Below are 21,350 nucleotides of genomic sequence, written 5' to 3' on the forward strand. Positions count from 1 at the left end.
TCCGGGATTTTACCTCACCCCAATCAGAATGTTGGCAAGGAAGTGGGGGAAAAGGCACACGCCTACACTGCTGGTGGAAATGCAAAATGTTGCAGCCACTCTGGAAAGCAGTGTGGAGAGTCCTCAGAAAGCTTGGAATGGAACCACCATTTGACCCAGCTATCGCACCCCTTGGTTTATACCCAAAGGACTGAAAATCAACATACTACAGAAACGCAGCTCTGTCAATGTTCACAGCAGCTCAATTCACAATAGCTAAACTATGGAACCAACCTAGATGCCCTGCAACAGACAACTGGATAAAGAAAATATAATACATATATGATGGAATATTACTCAGCTTTAAAGAATGAAATTCTGGCATTTGCTGGTAAACGGATGGAGTTAGAGAATATCATGTTAAGTGAAGTAAATCAAACCCAAAAAACCAAAGGCTGAATGTTTTCTCTGATTTGCAGAAGATAATTCACAGTGGGTTTGGGGAATAGGGAAGAATAGCACTACTTTATATTAGGTAGAGGGGGTGAAGGGAAGGGGTGTGGGGAAGGAATGCTGGTATAGTAAAACAGACATTATTACTTCATGTACATGTATGACTGCATGACGGATGTGATCCCTGCAACATGCATAACAGAAAAAAGAAAGATCACACTCTATTTATGTATGCTCTATCAAAATGTAAAAATGCATTCTGCTGTCACGTACAACTAATTAGAACAGATAAAATTTAGATTTTTTTTAAAAAGATACAACATATCAAAATTTTGTGGGGAGTATGAAAGCTAAGAGGAAAATTTCCTGCTTTGACTTCCTACATTAAAAAAATAGAGAAATCCCAAACAAACAAACTTATGCTCCACTCAAAGCCTTAGAAAAATAATAACAACATAACACCAAAGTCAACAGAAGAGAAGAAATAACAAGAATCAGAACTGAAATTAATGAAATCAAGAACATAAACAAACTATACACAGGATCAACAAGATCAATGCAACAAGAGTTGGTTCTCTGAAAAGATAAGATTAATAAGCCCTTAGCCAAACTAACCAAAAGAAAGACACAAACCAATACAATTAGATATGAAAAAGGAGATATTACCAATACACTTCTAAAATTCAAAGGATCCTTAAAAACTATTTTGAAAATTTATACTCCAATAAAGTGCAAAATCTAGAGGACACTGACAGATTTCTAGACACATATGACTCTCCCAAACTGAACCAGGAAGATACAGAAAATCTAAACCTGAATCAAGTAATGAAATTGAAACAGCAATTGGAAGCCTACCAAAGAAAACTCAGGACCAGATGGGTTCCCGCAGGGTTCTATGAGATCTTTAAAAAGAACTAAGTCCCGTCTTCCTCCCGCTGTTCCATGAAACTAAAAAGGAGCGGACACTCCATCCAACACATTCCATGGAGCCAGTATGATCCTGACAAAGACCCAGGCAGGAAAGAAAACTGCAGGCCAATATCAGTGATGGACACAGACACAAAGATCTTTCATGGAATATTAGTAAACCACATTCAAAGACACTGAGAAGATAATACACATGACCAAGTGGGCTTCACCCCAGGGATGCAAGGCTTGTTCAACAAATGCAAATCAATAAATGTAATTCACCACCTACACAGAACAAAGGACGAAAATTATATAATCTCAATGGATGCGAAAAAGGCCTCTGATAAAATATAGGCAACCATTCATGTTAAAAATACTGGAGAAACAAGGGATAGAAGGAACTTACCTTAACATTATAAAGGATGTGTACAACAAACCCATAGAGAACATCGTATTCAATGAAGAAAACCTTTTCCTCTAAGATAAGGAACAAAACAAGGATGTCCACTTTCACCACTTCTATTCAATACAGTTCTCAAAACTCTAACCAGGGTAATCAGGCAGGAGAAGGAAGTTAGATACATATTGGAAAAGAAGAAGTCAAACTCTCACTGTTTGCTGATGACATGATCCTATATCCAGAAGACCCAAAAAATTACACTAGAAGACTTCTAGGGCTGAAAAATGAATTTAGTAAAGTAGCAGAATACATGATTGACACTCATAAATCAGTAGCTTTTCTATATTCCAACAGAAATTCAGCTGAAAAAGAAATCAAGAAAAGCACCTCCTTTACAACAGCCTAAAAAAAAACCTAAAATAACTGGGAATTAATCTAACGATGGAGGTGAAAGAACTCTATGGTGAAATCCACAGAACACTGAAGAAAGAGATTGAAGAAGACCTGGAAGAAGGAAAGACCTCCCACATTTTTGAACAGGAGCATTAACAATGTTAGAATAGCCACATTATCAAAAGTGATCTCAATGTTCAATGCAATCCTCAATAAAATTCTTCTTATAACTAGAAAAAAATGGTCCTCAAATCCACTTGGAAGAATAAGAGACCCAGAACATCCAAAGCAATCCTGAAGAAGAGCGACGCAGCGGTGTCACCATGCCCGATCTCAAACGATGCTCCGGAAGTAGAAGGCAAAACCAGCATGGCGTTGGCACCAAACAGACATGAAGACCAAGGAAGGGAACAGAAGATGCAGAGGCAAACCCACATGGCTGCAGCCACCTGACCCTTGACCAAGGGGCCAAAAATAAGTGGAGAAAAAACAGCCTTTTAAGTAAATTGTGCCGGGAAATTTGAGAGCCATATGTAGAAGAACGAATGTAGATCCCTATCCTTCACCCTGCACAAAAGTCAAATCAACACAGACCAGACACTTAAGAATTAGACCAGAAAGCCTGCAACTGCAAGCAGAAAACACAGGGTCAACACCCCATCACACAGGTGCCGGCGCCCGACTTCCTCAACATGACCCCTAAAACTCAAGGAATAAAACCAAGACCCAGTAAGGAGATGAAGCAGATTTAAACGCTGCCACAGCAAAGGAAAGGGTCAAGCACATGCAGAGAGAGCCTATGGGATGAGAGAGAATCTGCCAGATGCTCCTCTGACAGGGGATTAATATCCAGAATATGAGGAACTCAGCAAACACAGAGAAACAAATAACCCTGAGCACACCCATCTTGACCCTCGCCTTAGATGCCTGTTTCTTGGAAACACCAAACAGCAGATGTCTTCAGAGCACCTGCTTCTGCCGGGGCTCTGCCAGGCAGTTCACGAGCCACCAGGGAAATGCAGTGTGGTCTTTGTACCCAGGAATTTACAGTCATGCAGAGGGACCAACTACCAAACTTGGAATGTCTGCCAAGTGCGACAGCATGTCATTGGTGTTCAATTACGTTAATGTGGGCTGTCTTACGGGACTTCAGGAACTGCCGATCGTGGAGTGGCCGCACAGCCTCACGGAAGCCAGCCTCGGGTGGGACAATGAAGGGTTTGAGCAGAGCCATGTCACAAATAATAGAGGGGCTGAAATGGCATTTGGAACAAATGTGGGACAATCAACGGGTCCAAAGTGAAGGACTCACCTGCACTAGGCAGGGGACGTGGGGTCAAAAGAGTGTGGCCAGGAGCTGGTCAGGATGGACGCTGAGAGAAGGGCGACAAGGAGACAAGGAGGCGACCAGGGGAGGCCGGCCTGCCGCACAGGGAGGAGCAGAGGAAGACTCTGCCTCCCGGGCCTGGCGGACAGGGAGCAGCACCTGGGAGGGTGCAGCCCGCTCAGGCACAGCAGACGCAGCTGTGGGGTCAGAAGAGGCAGCGCTCCGGCCACTGTGCCACCTGCTACCAGAGGCCCGCAGGAGCCGGAGCCTCGAGGCGACACCACAAGGGCTGAAATGGCATTTGGAAGCACCCGTGGGGCCAGAGAGGGAGGCCAGGGCAGTGGACTGCCCACGGGGCCTACAGCGAGGGAAGCTAGAGATTGATAGCGAGTGTCCAAAAAATATCCCGGGGAACGCCAGGTAGATGGCATGCTCGCTGAACTCAGCCTCCGAGGGCAGAGGGCTGGAGGCAGCCCAGTGTGTCGCACAGAGCTCTCCCCAGGGCCGGACAGAGAAGAGAGGAGGCCAGAGGCTGGATGTAGCCGCAGCTCTCCCTCCGTGGAGCTGGTCACACCCCAGCTGCCAAGAGAACAGAGGAGGGAAGACGGGCAGGCCCACACGCCAGAGGAGGGCGACGGCTCGATTGCTTCCCACTTACCAGAGAGAAGGACGGCTCCAAGAGGAGAGGGCAGCAGGGACCGGCCATGCAGGCAGGAGGGGCAGGCCCGGCCCCAGGGGCAGGGGAACGGAGACGTTGCAGAGGAGGACAAGGAGGTGTGGCTTAGGGAAGATCAGTGCTCTGAACGTTTGTGTCCCCAGAAGTCACACTGAAGCCTCTCCCTCAAGAAGACGATTTTAGGACACAGCACCTTTGGGAGGTGACTGGGTCATGAGGGTGGAGCCATGGAAAGGGGCCCAAGAGCTGCCTGGCCCCTCCCTCACGCCGGCACAAAGGTGACATCTACCACCCATCCATCTGTCCAGGAGGCCCTCGCCAGACACCACCCCTGCCAGAGCCTTGACCAGGCTTCCCAGCCTCCACACCTGGGAAGGTGTCTGCTGCTCACCAGCTACAGCGTCCACGGTATTCTGCTGCAACCTGAACAGGAGCAGACAGCGAAGCCTCTTCCTCTGGGACGTGACCACCCAGCCTGACTGGCAGGCAGAGCCTGAGCTGCACTTCCAGTCTGCAGTGACAATGCCAGCGCTGTGTGCACTTAAAGGTGCAGTGCCTAGTTTTCATCCTGGACTTCTGACAAGTACCAGCAGCCAGTGGACACCACCCTCATCTGCTTCCAGAAACATGGGGGTTGGTGAAAGAGAGGTGAAGGGGTGGCAGGTTGCAGTCTACCTGGGCACAAGCAGGCAAGAGATCCTGGTCCGTAAGATTAAGAGCTAGAGCAACAAAGTCACCCTAAAGATGCAAAAGAAGCGCCTGAGCAAGACAAGGGCTTGGAGCAGCAGCCACACTGCTCCCATCTCCAGAGCCTGGTGGCAAAGGAAAAGCAAAATCGTTTCTTTCGACTTGACTACAGAGAGTACATGCACCCAGACAGGAGGAGTCCGACATTCAGGGGCTGCAGAGAGAGGAAGATCCAGTCGCTCTTGTGGCCCTTTCCAGGGGGGTCTGCCAGTGGTGCGTCCTGAGAGAAGGCGAGGCCCAGTGTCCTGTGAGCCCAGAGGCTGGTGACCAGGGAGCAGTGGACCCTGCAGGCGGTTCATGCAGGGTCCTGGACACTGGGGAGCTCTGAAGGAGGCAGATGAGGCCCAAGCAGACCTGTCCATGTGCACGCACCACAGAGGGAGGGGCGCCGCACAGCCTCCTGAGGGTGGTGTCGAGGGCCCGGGCGCGAGCCAGACAACAAGGGGAGGACCCTTCAGCTCCAGCCCTTCCTGCCAGGCCACCAGCCACCCAGGCCAAGATGGAGGAGAAGTGGCACGCAGCTCTCCGGAGACTTGATCTTCAAGCCCTAGCATAGGAATACGACTGTCAGTTTTCTGCTGATGTTTTACAGCTTTAGAGATCTTTTCTTCTTATTTCTGGTTCTTAAACATCTAATATTTTAGTTTCTCTGTCAAATAAGAACCGCTGACAGTTATCAAGTTCTCCCTAGATGCCAAGCTCTGTTCATGAATTATCTCGTTCACCCTGCGCGACAGCCCCGTGGAGTCCTATCACCCACACAGTGGACATGAGAGGACCCGAGACTCTGGACAGGCACAGAGCCCAGCCCTCTGCCTCTGCTCTGCGACACACCTGGTAAGAAGCTGTTGCTCCAGCATGTAGACAGGTGCACCAGGACCTCCTACTTCCAGAATCCAGGAATGACCTGAGACTCGTTGAGAATGAACTGCTCAGGCCCTGAATGCATCACCATCGCCGCCAACCTCGACTAACACACCACCCCTCCAAAGCGGGCTGGGGCTCCCCGGGAGTCTGCAGAACCACCCGGGGGTCAGCAAGGCCAACCGAGTTCTTGCTGGCCACCTTCCCGGCGTGGCATCTGCACTGATGCAGCAAACTCAGTGGGAAGCCCCGCTGGTGCTGGGGACAGAGCCAGGCCCGGGCCGCGCTGCTCACCACTGGAGTCCTCACTCCAGTGCACCTGCATTTGGGAAAATGTCAGTGTCCCTTAAAAGGTCATTTGATGACTTGATGGAGAAATAAAGTTTAATACTGTTATTACATATCAACCTCCAGTCCATGTCCTCTCCCTGTTCTGTGTGAGGAAAGAGGAAGCACCCTGAGGCTACTCATCAGCACCGTGATGTCTGCGTGTGACCGTTCAAAGTGCACGGAGAGCAGACGCCTGGTTCGTGGAACCCCATTCTGCTGGAAGCACGCGTAACAGACACACTAGACTATTCATCTTGGATACTGGGCTGACCTTTTCCTGAACAAGACGAAGCTGTAATGTCACTGAAAGCAACTGACTGGGTTTGTACCCAATAATAAAATTTGAGCATTCAAAACAAATTAGAATTTACAAAACATGCACATGATTTGACAGCTTTTCTAAAGATACTGGTGGAAATAGTAATGTGTGTAAGTCTGTTAGTGCTATACAGTTAAGTGTGTTAACATTTGCAGAGCTCAAAAACCAATTTTTTCCAAATGATTGATGATGCATCATGGCACAAAGTCACACATGGTGAAAATTCACTCCAAGTACCAGATGTAACAATGGGTCTCAACTTAACAAAGAATTAAAGTCCACAGACGTGGTTTCTGACTCATATTGCAACTAACCTTTAAAAAACTATCACTTGTCAAGTTTGGATGGAGTAGCAAAGAATATCCACAATTATGTCTGAAGAGGCCATTTAAATACACTTCTCTTTCCCAAGTACAGATTCATGGGAGGCTGGATTCCTTTGACTACTTCAGCCCAAGTACCACATAGCAAAGAATTCATGCAGAAGGAGACATGAGAATCGGCTGCCTTCAGTTAAGCCAAAGATGGGCCAAAGTGGAAAATACTCTCTACTCCCTGGGAAACAATCATTTTTCACAAAAACTGTTATTCACAGTTAACATGCAATTGACTTACTGTAGTTATTTTTAAGTGAATCAATAAGTTAACTTATGAAATTTCTTAATTTTAATCCGTAATAATGGTGTGACCACATAAAAGCTCTCTGGGGTCCCCAATGTTATTTAGAAGCATAAAGGAGTCCTGAGAGTGATGTCCGAAGACCACTGCTCTGAAGTGTTTAATCTACCAAAATGTGACACAGAGAACAGGGACCTCGTCTCATGTGCTGTGACCACCAGAGACAGAGCAGTGTTTCAAGGAGGGTCAGCAGCACTGCACACAGAGAACAGGGACCCCATCTCATGTGCTGTGACCACCAGAGACAGAGCAGGGTTTCAAGGAGGGTCAGCAGCACTGCACACAGAGAACAGGGACCCCATCTCATGTGCTGTGACCACCAGAGACAGAGCAGCGTTTCAAGGAGGGTCAGCAGCACCGCAGAGAACAGGGACCTCGTCTCATGTGCTGTGACCACCAGAGACAGAGCAGGGTTTCAAGGAGGGTCAGCAGCACCGCAGAGAACAGGGACCTCGTCTCATGTGCTGTGACCACCAGAGACAGAGCAGCGTTTCAAGGAGGGTCAGCAGCACTGCACTAAGTTCCAATAAGGGGCCAGGCGAGGGGTCAGGTCCTGGCTCTCATCTTCTGATGAACATCAAACCTCCAAGACCTAAATGCAACACAGCTACGACTTCCCAGCTCACCGCTTGTAGGAGAAATCTCCAGCCTGGGTTGTGTCCTTTCCTTGGGGAAAAGGAAAGCATCGGCTTTGCCTACTTAGATGGCCTTTCTAATGTTTGAATCGTGAAGATCTGATTTCGATCTTTAATTGCAATTCCCATACATCACAAAAAGAATGAAATACGCTCCAAACCCCTTCCACACAGCCCAGCACCTCCCCTCCCACCGCCTCCGCACAACTTTGGGCTGAGGAGCAGAGTGATGTCTGATCCAGACAGTGGGCTCCACATCTGGCTGCATCTTACCACATCTGAACCTGGCACCAGAACTGGTCCATCTGAACAGGCACTGAGCACCAGGGACGCCTCCCTGAAGAACTGGAATTGGCTTTAAATGTTTCTACTGTAATAGGAAAATGACTAAAATTTTTTAAATTGCAGCATTGAGCTCAACCAGGAGATGATCCCACCTCCTGTCAGTCATATGAGAGAACTGCAGGGCACCCCTTTCCAGGGTGCTTCTAAGTGTAAGACCCCAGAGACCCCGTGTATCCACTGCCCTGCATGAGAAGGAGTGACCCCTTCTGTCACAGCTCAGTCATCAGGGGCAAGAGCATGGAGGGTGTGACAGGTGTGTGGCCAGTGGTGACACGGAGTGTGTGGCCCACGAAGACAACCATGTTGAGAGAAAGCTGCCCAGGCTTCAGGGACACAAGGAAATAAAGGACATTTAGGAACACCTACCACTGGGAAATTCACAGGCAATCCCTGCCTGCAATATTTACCAATTTTTTAAATGTATTCTTGAATATAAATCAAGGTACAAATTTTCGATCTATTACAAATTTTTTTAAAAGCCTTTAAAAGTCTGTTAATAACTGATTCTATTTACAAGCACAAGTGTGAACTTTCTTCATACAGCTCTGCTCTGCATGGCCACAGATCCCTCTCCTTCAAACTCCAGTGCAGACAGCCCCGAAGGGAATCAATGGGAAGCAAGGCTGGGTTGAGGGGCTCACGCCTGGAGAAGGGACGCTCCAGGCAGCCCGAGGGCAAGCCCAGCCCAGGCTCACAGCTCCCCGCTGCCCCCCTCCCATCTGCTCTCGGTCGGAGCTGCCTGCCCACTGTCTATCAAGGCTGAGCGCCTGAACCTTCCAGCATCTTCCCCCCGCATGCCTCTGATTTTCTTGCCTCTAAAACACTCATGGAAGAAAGCCCTTTTATCCTCCAAAACATGACTGTCAACTTTGTACATCAAAGTAATAAATTTCCCTAAAAGCCTCTTCACAGAGGGCCGTGCAGACAGCCAATGAAGATTTCTCACTAAGTCTTCCCAGAAATGCAAAAAGGGAGTATTACTTTGGGTGTCCAAAAACTGTATGTATGCCATCTCTAAGTAACACAAGCCTAAACTCCAGGTTGTCTGGTGCTTTACAGAAACAACATAAATGCCATATGTATTTTTACAGTGAAAACCAATTCAGGGGCTGGGGCTGTAGTTCAGTGGCAAAGCGCTCGCCTGGCATGTGTGAGGCATTGGGTTCAATCCTCAGAACCACATAAAAATAAACAAATAAAACAAAGGCATGCTGTCCATCCACAACTATAAAAAATTCTAAAAAAAAAAAAAATAGCAAACTAATTCATACATTTTAAAAGTTACAGATGGCATCTCTGTAATTCATGGGAAACCAAATAAATACAGATAATATGCTTTCCTTTTGTAACTGCAATGGTTTGAGCATCCCACAGTCATATTCTAATAAAAACCCCATGCCGGAGGCCAGCGGAAGTGTGATACGATGACTGCTCATCACAGAATGGACAGTGACTGCCAAGTGCCAAGTGCAGCTCTGAGTTCAGGGAGGACCAGCAAGCTGAGCTCAGAAGGGCCACTTCTGCTTTTCCCTGGGACCAATTCTTGCTACTTGGGTATAAAGTTATATCAACTACCTTAAGCTACTCTCACGCCATGGGAGGGATCTATGCTAACGCTTCTAATTGAGAGTTTTTCCACAGCAAAATCCCACTGACGTTCTACATCCCAGCAAATGGCCTGAAGTTAGGACGTAAAATCGGTTAACCCTAACCCAAGGGAAAATGGATATCCAGAAAAGACTACTGAAGAGCCAGACCCTCCTGGGGCATGTGCTTCATCTCACCCCCTTTCCCGTTCACAGCATCAGGTCCAAAAACAAATAGGGACCATGAATAAGAGACAGAGGGAGCCCAGTGGCAGGGTATCAGAGCCCGCAGCCTCCTCCTGCCTCTGCCAGAGCCAACAGCTTAGAGGAAAAATGGCCTTGTGGATGGAGGGTGGCAGAGCCCCTGGCCTCGCCCCAGAACTCAAACAGGTGCAGGGTTCAGAGAGCACCAAGGTTGTGAGGGGTCCCTGATGTTGGAAGGGGGTCCAGGAGTACTGTGGGACAGGAAGGAAGCTGAGAATTCAAGTCCAGCCCAGTCAGCAAAGTATGGACACCTCTCAGGGCTGGCGTGTAACCGGCCCTGCACTCTTCTCCACCTGCTCGGTCTCTAGATAGACTGGAGCCGTGCCACCCGCTCCTCCCGCCCATCTAAGTCCTCAACTCAGTTCCTCGTGCCTCATCACAGGGCAGCCCGACATGGAACGCGTCTGCAGATGTGCTGGAGGTGGGCAGGCCTCCACTTGAAGGTGAAGCTCTCTCCTTGACTTGAATCTCCTATGTACACAGAAATCTGGAGCCATATAATGCCCCAAAAATTGCACTCCTTAATATTCAATCTGCATGATCCCACTTAGCATTATTGATGACTCACACTTTGCCCTTGAGACTCCAGTGTTGAACAGTATTGACCCCCTCTCCCAGGAAAACAATAAAATACTTCACTGCAGTGACAGGGTGGTATCAAGATAATGAAGAGGAAAACTTGTAAGAGAGCGGGCAGGCAATGAATTTTAAAAATCAATTAAAGAATCAATGCCATTTTCATTTTGTCACAAAAATCCTGAGTCAGAGACGATGCTAGATCAAAAACACCCGGGTTTTATTGGCATTTCTAGCCACGTTCATTGAATGAGAACCCGTGCTGGTCGACTGAGAAAGCACGCAACGGGACAAGGCTGCCGTCATGGACTCAGGAATGCCTTTATTTCGGTCAGAAGCTCACATGGTGTTCCCATCGGTAGCTGCAGGCAGGGGAAACGCCTGCTGCCGGGGCGGAGCCCCGTGGGGCACGTCCGTCCCTCAACCACTGTTCCCGCGGTGGGTGTGATGCTCTTCGCGGCCACTTAAGCAGGGCTGCACCGTCTGACCCCTTGCTTACGGCTCCTCGGGTTTCCACTGCTCACTTGTCGTCACCGGGTCTCGTCTTGGGCTCTCTGTGGTGCTGGCACGAGGGGCACCGTTGCTGGGATTCGGCGGAGCCGCTGGGACTGAGGTGCGTCACTGGGAAGCACCCGTCTCCTTCAAGCCCTCCATCAGTCTGATGAGATTTCAATTCCCAGTGAGTTTCTAAGCATTAACACGACTTCAGGTGGAGTCATAACAACAAGAATTAAAAAGCAGGACAGATGACTCGTCTTAAGAAAATAAGCACGTTGATGACATGTGAACCGGTGACAAGCTACCGTTCCAGTAGCTGTTCCCCCGCCCAGTGTTCCCTCCTGTGTTCATCTTATCCTCACAGCGCCACCCGAAGTCACATGTGTCCTGACACCTCCTAGGTTCCAACAACACGAAACACTGCGCGAGGGCTAAATCCTAATCCCGTCTGCTCCAGTTTAGTTAGGAGATTTTTGAGCAGTTATCCTCCTCAGCAGGAAAGACTCCGAGCAGAAGACACTCCAGGCAAGACGTGGCCTGGGCGGGAGAGGCCAAAGCCCTCACCAGACGCGTGGACCCGTGGACGCACTCACCGAGAAGCCGGGGGCGATCTGGAGAGCGGCCTGGTTGAAAGGGCTGACTGCTGAAGGAAGAGCCGTCAGAAAGGACTCGCTGCAGAGACGCAGCGGTGTCACAGCGTGGAGGAACAGGATCGGGCCACAGTCTCAGAAGTCAGGTGCCATGGGAACCGGCCTTCCTCCAAGAGAAACCTGGGCCAGCCCCACACAGAGAAGCCGGGGACTCAGGGCAGGAAGAGGGCCGGTGGCGTCCCTGAGGAACGCCTGCACCTGCAAGCTGGCCAGGCCTCCTCTGAGGTGCGCCTGCTCCGCGCCTTGCCTGGGCACTGCCTGCTCCAGATCAACCCCAGCACTGTTAACCGCGCGTCCCGGCGAGTAGATTAAACCGAACACTTGCCGGAACACATCGGCCCCTCACTGTGGGAGAGACACAGACCCTGCCGCGCACAGCGCATCTCCCACTAACTCCAGCACGGGCAAAGGGCCCGCCAAGCCGTTCTCAACGCTCCACCGCCAAATCCGACCACAGCGGATTCCCGACTTGTGCTTACGTTCGAGACATTTCCATTTAGAGACATCACCATCTCCTCAGCACCGAGACATCCCATTGTACGGTGTTTACAAGTATCCTGAGCAATAAATGTAAACAAATAAATTCTACTCATGTGCTGCTTGGTTAATTTTTTACTCTTGTTCTTACAGAGCACTGAAAACGCAGATGCCTCAAGGGCAGACAAAGCCTTGCACTGCCTCCAACGTGCTCGTGAAGGGCTTTGCCTCCAGGTCCTCACGCTAGCATCGTCACCACAAAACACCTGAAAGGTGACGCACTTCCCAAAGAGAGGAGCGTCGGCGTCACGCATCTCACGTGTGCTACTGGGTTGCTAATAGCACACCTATTTTTAATCAGAACAACACATGATTTTGAAGACTCTCTAAAGGTTTCACGGTTCTCTTTTCATCTTCTTACACACTCTGCACCTGAATTTGTCACCATGGCAACCTGGCTTGACGTCTATGTCAGACACAGTCCGCAGTCGCATCACACCTAGTAATGCAAACGCACTGCATACCAGCGTCACTGGCGCTCTTTGACAGTGTGACACTGTAGAGAGTGGTTCTCAAACACAGGACGGAAGCGGACAGCTCAGCATCCAGATCCGAGAGTCAAGAGTTTCAAGTCTATTACGGGGTGAATCATTCCATCTGTTTATTCTTAAGTCTCTCGTAATTTTCACTATTGTCACAAATATACCCCATGAGAAATCAAATTGAGTATTTGTTCAGTAAGAAAAATTTAAAAAGAACTGCCCTTTTTGACCCTGGCCTGGGATCAAGGAGAACTGGCAATGCCGGCAAGCAATGCCCGCAGGGCCACCCTGCAAGGCCATGGGTCCACAGCCATTCGCTCCTCACCACTGGGGCCCAACTCAGCCACAGCGCCACTAAAGTCATTCAGATTGATTCCCAATAAATAAAAGCAACATTTTAAATTATACTGAGAAAAAAGTTTTAAATGTGGAAGATTTTCTCAATATTGATTCATAGCATTTTTAAAAATAGATTTCAGCAACTTTCTAATGCACCACATAAAAACACAGGAGAAATGAAAAACACAAAAGCGAATCTCAGAGAGGAACTCAGTGCTTTTCCTTTCTTTCTAATTTTTTCTTGCCTGCTTTTGCTAGCAATTCTAAAATAAACACCTATTACAGTTTATGAAGTATTGTTACTTTTGAACTAACGTGAGATATAGAAGGAAACTCTATATCTGCAAGTAAGCTACTGTGTACCTGGTGCTGAGAAACGCCAATGAAAGTAAAATCTAACCCCTGCTCTCCAGGACTTAGACCTCTACTAGAACTGGAATTAGACTGGAAAATACTATGTCCCCAGCCCACCAAAGAAGACACTGCATAAATATTTCTAATCTTCACACTGGCCTCACAAGTTGGACATTAGCCCAGTTTTCAGATGAGGACCCTAAGGCTCAGGAAAGCTATCTTCAGACCTTTGCACTGGTCCATATCTCCACCCCCTTCATTGGGGTTCCAGAAAGTGTTCAGCAAGACTCTCTGCTTAGAAGAACAAATAACACATGTGCCAAACAAGTGAAAATTTTTCCAAAGAATTACTTTACATTAAAACCAGGTATTATTTGCACTTACAGGGACACCTGTGAACAGAGGTCATTGTCTTGCCAGTCAAGTGCAGGCAGGTGGTGACTGAGAGTTCCAGAGAACAGGATGCCAGAGAACCAAACGGGTCACACTGATTTTAGCACAGGACAGGCCAAGTGCCCAATTTCAACCTGAGGAATGTGAACTTTCACTACCTGACAAAAGGATAGCTTAGGTACAAATAAGACAATCACTATTTTTAACATAGATAAGCTTTCAGGAACCCTCACTGATTTCTGAGAGGTAAGTCTGCAAACATGTAAAGTAATCATTGATTGATGTGACAAAGGTGGAGAGGTTAAGTCACCTGACAAGGACACCTGGCCAGCTAGCAGAAGCCCCAGGCTGGAGTCCAGGGCTCCTCCATGTGGCCCTGGGCACATTAGCACTACACAGGGCGCTGCACTCTGTGCCTTGTCCTCCCCAGAGTACCGTAAGGATTCTTCTGCTAATAAAAATCAAAGCAGTGGCCCTGAGCAGACTCCTCTCCCGTCGTGGAGGTGGGTTTTGTTTTGGACACACAGCTGAACTTTACCCAGGCGGAAACAAGGCCTCGGAGCCTGTGAGGTACATTCCCAAAGCCACACGATGGGTATGTGGTGGGCAGCCCCTTCTGCTCTAGTGGAGGGGACACCAGAACCCACAGTGGTCTTGATGGGCAGCCTTCCTTCCTTCTCAAGTGCCTGTGCATGGTCCACTCTCCTCAAGGAGAACCAGGGAATTGCAGACTGGTAGTGAAATTGTCCACAGCCAGACAAAACTCACCACTGGCACTCAGTCATCTAACAAGTGATGAGGGGAACACGTTAGCACAGAGCTAACACTGAGCTGGAGACGAGGACCTGCCGCTGCCAGGTGAGGATCCTGCTGGCCTGGAGCCTTGGGGCTGGGGGTGGCCTCTGACTCTGCCCACACCCTGGGCAGGCAGCACCTGCATCCCTAGGTGTGGTGGAGTCTGAAGGTGCAGCTGTTCCCACGGCTGGGAGCCCAAGCCAGCGCCCTGGGTGCCGACTTCTCAGGACCAGGGAGGGTCCCGCCGAGCAGCGGCCCCCTCTGCATTTTCTTGGCTTTCCAGTGACCATCCACCATCGGCAAGGCCACATGGGGTTCCTTTTCCTGAGTTTGTTTCTAGCCCTAGTGACAGGTGCAGATGTTGTACTTCTGGAAAGCGTCTGAAGACTAGAGGGTCCGAGGACTCTCCTGCTTTCAGGATGGGAAACGAAACTACAGTTTACTGATGCGAGCCTTTCTCTCAACAGCTTCAGAAACCTTTTCACCTTCTCTTTCCTATTATTAATATACATACACGTATATATCATGATCAAGTGTCTGCAAGAAGGAGACCGTAATTAAGTCTGAGCCTCTGTCTCCTGCGGCTCTGGGTCAGGGAGGGCTGGTCTCTGCTCAGGAGCAACAGAGTGGCATCTAGAGGCTGGGTCCCCTGGTCCTGGCCCTCCTCTCTGCCCCGCGCCGCCGGGCACGGCCCTTCCCATGCTAAACGCCTTGCCTGGCTGCACAGCCTTCCGTCAGCGGTGCCTGTGCTCCCCGAGTTCCTTCCACTGAACAGGCGTCTGGAGAAGCCAGCCTTCAGCACCTCGGCGGACCTGCTGCTTCCTCCACTGTAGGGCTACTTGATGGAGGAGCACTGCCTGTGTTTCTGTACTTTGCTGTTAATTAATCTATTTGTGGGATGTTTCCAGATTCCAAAGTGATGTTTGAAAAACGACATGCACACACTTAATTAATAGAAAGGGCAGGACTCCGTTTCTAAGGCTGCCTAAGTGTGTACCTCACCCTAAGAAGCCCGCGGGCGCCCGCCTCTACATCTACACGCACGCACAGCAGTTGGTCCTCGGCAAGGATGTGGCAAAACATGTCTTCAGTCTGGATTTACTAATACTCAACTTTGTCAAGCTAATTTAAAGGGGGAAACCTCTTTGTTTATTATTTGTATTTTTATTTAGTAATGACATGGATATATGTGAATTAGGAGATTCATATTCTTCCCAGTGAACTTCCTGTTTCATTTGCCTTTCTTCTTATTGGGCTGTCTTTAAATTAATGATTCATGAGCTTTTTGTAACTTAAGAAAATTGTATTTATGTTGCAAATATTTTCTTCCTTGTTTTGGTTAACTTTTATGTGGTCCTGGGGAAAGAACCCCAGGGCTTTGCGATGCTGGGCGAGTTCTTTACCACTGAGCTACACTCCCAACCCACTTGGTTGACTTTTAACCTCAGGATATTTTCCAAAAAGAACAGTTAAGTTTTCATCTAGAGAAACTCGACCCTGGGGATGCTCGCTCCTCAGGCAGGACGCAGTCTACAGGACTCACGGGGTCCACCTTCTCTCACAGTCCTCTGTCAGTCACTCTGCCCAGCTCTGCCACACCCCAGCCTCTGTGCCAGGGCCTTGAAATGGCCTGTGCTGCCTCCAGAGCTGGATGAGGGATACCAAGTGTCTTCCAGGTCCCCGTCAAGTTCAAGATCAACGACTCCTGTGTGCACTACAGCTGGTGACAACATGAAGTAAGCCCACACCCTCGCATCTATCAGAGGCCACAACATGGGTACGCAGGTCACTCTGAAAAGAGCCAGGTGGCCAGATGGTGCAGGAAGCAGGGGCAAGTAGGTCAGGAGCTGAGTTTGTGACCCACTGCATAGAGATGGTTGAAACAGGCACCCTGGTAAACTCCTGAGGAATAAGCTGCACAGAGGGAGAGACAGGTTCTGGGGACCGGTGGAGGAGACGCCACCTCCAAGGGACCCTGAAGAGCTGCAGGGGAAGGAGGGTGGGTGAGAGATGGACAGGCAGAGGCCACATCTGGAGGACATGCCAGGCCCACAGGCAGCACGCACCCAAGCACGCTCTGAAGGGAAAGGCGGCCAGCCCAGAGCTAAAGTCAACTTCTCCCTCCCTCCCTCTCCTTACTGAGCACACAGGATTGGCCACGCAGGTCTCACAGAGCCTGTTGGAGGCTGACACCGCTCAGAACCCCCAGGCCCCAGCACTCCTGCACTGGAGCCTCCTCCGCGGCCTCCTGCAGAGCCAGTCCAAGGCCACCCTGGGGTCCTCCAGGGTAGGCCAGACAGGTGCACTTGGGAGCCCTGAGTGCATGCCGGGGAACAGCTCAGCCTGGCCGTTCACTTCTTCCACCCCTTGGAAAGGAAGCTTTCAGATTCCTGACACCTTACGTTACAAACTTAGCAGGTAGCACAGGTGAGAAAAAGTGCTGTTCATGCCCATAAAACACTGTAGGATCAACGGGTCCAAATAAATCAAACAATAAGACTGGAGAAAATTCCAGTCCACCCCAGTTCAAACAGCTCACAAGCACCCAAAGCAATCAAAACTGTACCCAGCAAAGACAATTTGAGATCAGTAAAAGGACGAAGTACAAGTCCCACCTTTATCATTTCACAGAAGAGCCTTCAAATTAGTTCATCAGGGTGGAGGTGGGGTCACCGGCCGAATGCCACAAGGGCCGTCCAGACTGGGCGATCAGCACGCTCAGCTTCCGAGGAGGAGGAAGTGCCACGCGGGACGCAGCCACTTCTCAGCCACTGACATACATGATGGCTAAATAAAGGCATGTGTGCCCCACCCTAGGCTGGGCCCAGAGGACAGGCTCCTGACACCCATGCTGCACAGCTCTTCACCAGAGTCCTCCAGAGCACGCAGGGACAAGGTCGGGCACAGGAAGAGGGCGAGGGCAACTGTGCTCAGTGGGAAGAGTGTCTGTCTGGCAGGACAAAAGTGCCCTGAAAGCAGATGGTGGCCATGAATGTGTGACCCTAAACGTGACCAATGCCACTGTAAGCTTGACATGGCCAGACAGCAAGTCCTGTGTTACCTGTGCGTATACATGTTTCTAAATGTTCGTGAGGACTGTCCTCTTACAACTTCACCAGGTCTTAGCACTCTTGTCCTGGACGGCGTAATAAGTTTAAGCAGCTTAGTCATAGGTCTCTCAAATTCAGACTGTTTTAAACATCTGCTGAGTTGAAGACACGGCAGGACATCAGATGACAAGGCACAGTCTCTGCAGCATAAGGATCTCAACACCAAGTTCGGGGGGTCTAGCCTCCAATAGCATACCTAAAACGTAAAGTGGTCAGCATCAGGTGACTGTGCTGAGTGACTAGCCAGGTGAACGGGCAGGTGAAACGCCAAGCAAACCCACAGTCGTTGAGAACGGCAGGGCCGCTGAGGCTACAGGCCAGAACGCCTGGGGGCTCTTCTTCCCCTGCCGTCCTGGGCCACTGCAGTGTCCAGTGCTTGCTCGTTCCAAGCCCTCAAAAGCACATGCAAGGATGTAGGCCAAGCGTCATCAAGCACACGGGATGTTTCATGCCAGGAAAAACCATAAGGACAATGTTTGGTTGAGATCATGCCAGAGGCCGCTGTGTGGACCTGGTGCAACCAAAAGACTGGTGGCATCTCACCCATGAGCCCACAGCACCTGCGCACCCGCAGCACCCGTGCAGTGAGTCCACCGCCTCAGAGCAAGGAGCCGACGAGGGAGCCATCACAGGTGTCTCTTCTGGAATATCACATGCAACCAACGTGGCTCACCAGGGAGGGGAAAGCAGACACCAGGCTGGGCCCTTCCTAACGGCGGTGCTGGCGAGTCCCCAGACCCTTCACGGATCTTCTCCGGCTTCTGGGTTGACGTGTGGCTGAGGGCACACAGTGTGCCCCTCGGGCCATCCTGCCCCACGCACCTCCCAGCGCCGGGGCTGGACAGCATGGACCTGGCTGGGCCCCTCACCTTCCCCAGGTCTGCTGCTATTCCAGCAGCATTGCTTTTGCACCAAGAAAGACACTGTGATTCACGCTGAGAAATTCAATCAGCTACTGGCTGCTATCCAGCTACTAACGCACGTGCCGCGCCCAAACACCTGAGCCGGTTTCCACAGCAAGTCAGAGAGGAAGGCCAGAGGGCACTCGGAGATGGGGCAGACCCTGCTGTAGAGGTGCCCAAATGCCCCAAGCCCCCACGAAGCCCCAGCACACCGTCTCCTCGGCTCTCTGCCCCTTTCCTGAGGCTCTGGGCCACTATCATCACCCCCGCCACGGAGGAAATTACATGTGACCTCTGCCTCATCGGAAAGCGCTCCCCACCCTTCCCTGAAGGCGGCCTCCAGGTCGGAACAGCTGAGGCGGGAGGTGTGCCCTCGGAAGGGGCCGTCCTAACTGGTGCAGACCCCAGGCTCCTCTGCTCTCTAAAACCTGAACGCGATTCCCGAGGACCTGCCGCCTGCCCCACAAGACCCCCTTCTCAGCTCGGGTGAAAAACCAGGCACCCGGGGACTCCTGCGCCCTCTCACCACCGGAAGCCACCTGGAGCTGTGGGGTGGGCGTAAGAGCAGGAGCTGGTGGCTGGCAGGCGTGGCGCCCACAGGTCACCTACAGCCCTGGAGGGCTCAGTGTCAGAGCAGACGGGGGGCCTGCCACCTGAGGCCCGATGTCAGAAGGAAATACCCGGAAAGCATCCAGAGATGGAATGACCAGAACCCCCGGAGGCCCGTTCTCAGCTGCACATGGCACGCTCCGGGCATGCTGCTTTCCAGCACACGTGCTGCACGCAGACCATCAGCCATGTTGTTTCAGGGCCTCAGAGACTCGCTGCTCACGTGCACCACGTTTCCAAACCACTGCACCCAAAGGAGAGCACGGCAGGCCCTGGGGAGCCCTCTGCCTCCTGCACACATGGCCTCCGTCCCCAGAGGGGCGGCTGTCCCCAGACAGAGGCCCCCACAAGCCCCCACCCCTCACCTCCTGATGTGCTCCCTAAAAACACCTGGAAGCATGCTGGACAGTGGAAGCAGCCAGCACAGTGACAGGTGACGGAGACTGTGCAGCCAGTGTGGTCACCCAAGCGGCCTCCCGGCACACAAGAGGCCCAGCCCCAGCACGGCTGCTGGGGAGCACATAGTGCTTCCGCTCTGGCCCTCACCCGTTCAGGACCCAGCCCTGCGTGTCAGCCTACTGGATGCTGAGGAGGTGCCTCGGGCCCAGCCTAAGGACGAGTAAAACCACTCACCTGGCTGCCGTCCAAGTCGGTGGTGTCGCCGGTCTCCTCGTCCTCTCTGACCACCTCGGCCGGGGCCTGGGGATAAAACGCACCCTGCTTCACATTCGGCCACCCTCAGCCCCCGCCAGACCCCTACCCAGAGCTCCTGGGTCGCGAGGCTGTCCGGGCCAGTAGGAGAGCCTCTGCTCGGCTCCACCTTTGCTTCACCAACAAAACGCAAACCTGTTCAACGCAAGTCCAGAGAAACCTTAGGGAGCAGACCATGAAGAGGAGTGTGGAGGTCACTCCGGGTGCCTCCGACCTGCAGATCACAGGTTCCTGCCTAATCCCTGTGCGCCCCTGGGGACCCCAGCCAGGAGACTGCTCAGGAGACGCCCTCTCAGCCTGGCGGAGGTCACCCCACAGTGGAGCTCCTCTGGCCCTGGCTTCTGGGAAGGCAGTGAGCTGCCTTAGTGTCCGGGAACCTCTCCCCACCCTCAGGGGGAGTCACGCGATTCTGCGCCAGAGAGAAGACTGGTACAGGGCCACTTCCACCCCACTCACTCAAGACCCTCCAACGAGGCTGCAGTAAACAAGTGCGTCCACTACGGGCCCTGCAGGCTGGAAGGGCCGTCCCCTCATTGTCCAGGAGCTGCTGAGGGGCTGCGGCTCTGGCTCCTGAGCCCAAGGCAGGGCAGGAGCCATGTGGCACATCATGAGCTGGCTTCCGGGGTATCCTTCTGGGACCACCGCCCGTCCTCGGGGAAGGCAGGTGGGACAGCCACACTGAGCCCACGTGGGCGAAGCACACGCTCACCGTGACACCAGAGGGAGAGCGCGGCCTCAGGGAGCGGGGCAGCGGCTGCTGCAGCTGAGCTGCATTCGCCAGGGAAGAAAGAGCTCTGAGGCCACAGCCGCTCGGCGTGTGTCAGTGCGCCGACCAGTCAGCCCCGCACGCGGCACGCTCTCCTGGAACAGTTCTGCGATGCCCGCGGATCCATCCCCTGCTCAACGGCACCTAGAGGACACCTGCCCCTCTGAGTCCCACGAGGGAGGGAGACACAGTGGCCACGGATACCAATAAGCAAGGCCCTTGAGAAGCCCAGGTCACGGGGACGGCGAGCACCAGGCAACGGCCACACAGTGGGACTAGAACCACAGTGTGATAGGTGCAGCCAGGAGAGGCAAGTGGGGCAAAGGAGAGGGGAGCAGAGCCACGCAGGCCCCTGCGGCCTTCCTGCAGGACTGTCCTCTGAACTGCAAGGTGCAAGACATCAGCTGGGAAAGGAGGAGCGGGAGCAGCAGGAGCAGGAGGAAGAGCTGGGCTCTCAAATCGGCTTCTGCCTCCGTGGCTTGGGGGACAGCGTGGAGAACTAGAGGAAGCAGCCACTCCACCCCAGGAGCCGCCAGGCAGGCCAGGATGGCGGGAAGCAGGCAGATGGGGGCACAGAAGTTCCAGACCAAAAGGGCAAACCAACAGCGCCTCAGAGGTCAGGATGTGGCAGGGCTGGAAAGGCCAGCCTCAGGGACACCTCTCAGGTCTCCTCTGACTTGCTAGATGGGTGGGCATCATGCATTTGCTGAGAAAGAGGAAATG

General features: G+C 51.5%; 1 protein-coding gene across 1 annotated transcript in view; it reads right to left on the reverse strand.

Moving 5' to 3' along the window:
• The window catches only part of DCDC2C (doublecortin domain containing 2C), a gene marked incomplete at its 5' end in the record, with an annotated part of 94,803 nt that overhangs the window by 26,848 nt on the left and 46,605 nt on the right, over positions 1 to 21,350 (reverse strand). Inside the window, one exon of the mRNA XM_079110801.1 lies at positions 19,784 to 19,849. Coding sequence (XP_078966927.1) covers positions 19,784 to 19,849 — 66 coding nt within the window. The remainder of the gene's footprint in view (positions 1 to 19,783; positions 19,850 to 21,350) is intronic.

Source organism: Sciurus vulgaris (genome assembly GCF_902686455.1).
Source record: "Sciurus vulgaris genome assembly, chromosome: 14".
Classification (NCBI taxonomy): Eukaryota; Metazoa; Chordata; class Mammalia; order Rodentia; family Sciuridae; genus Sciurus; species Sciurus vulgaris.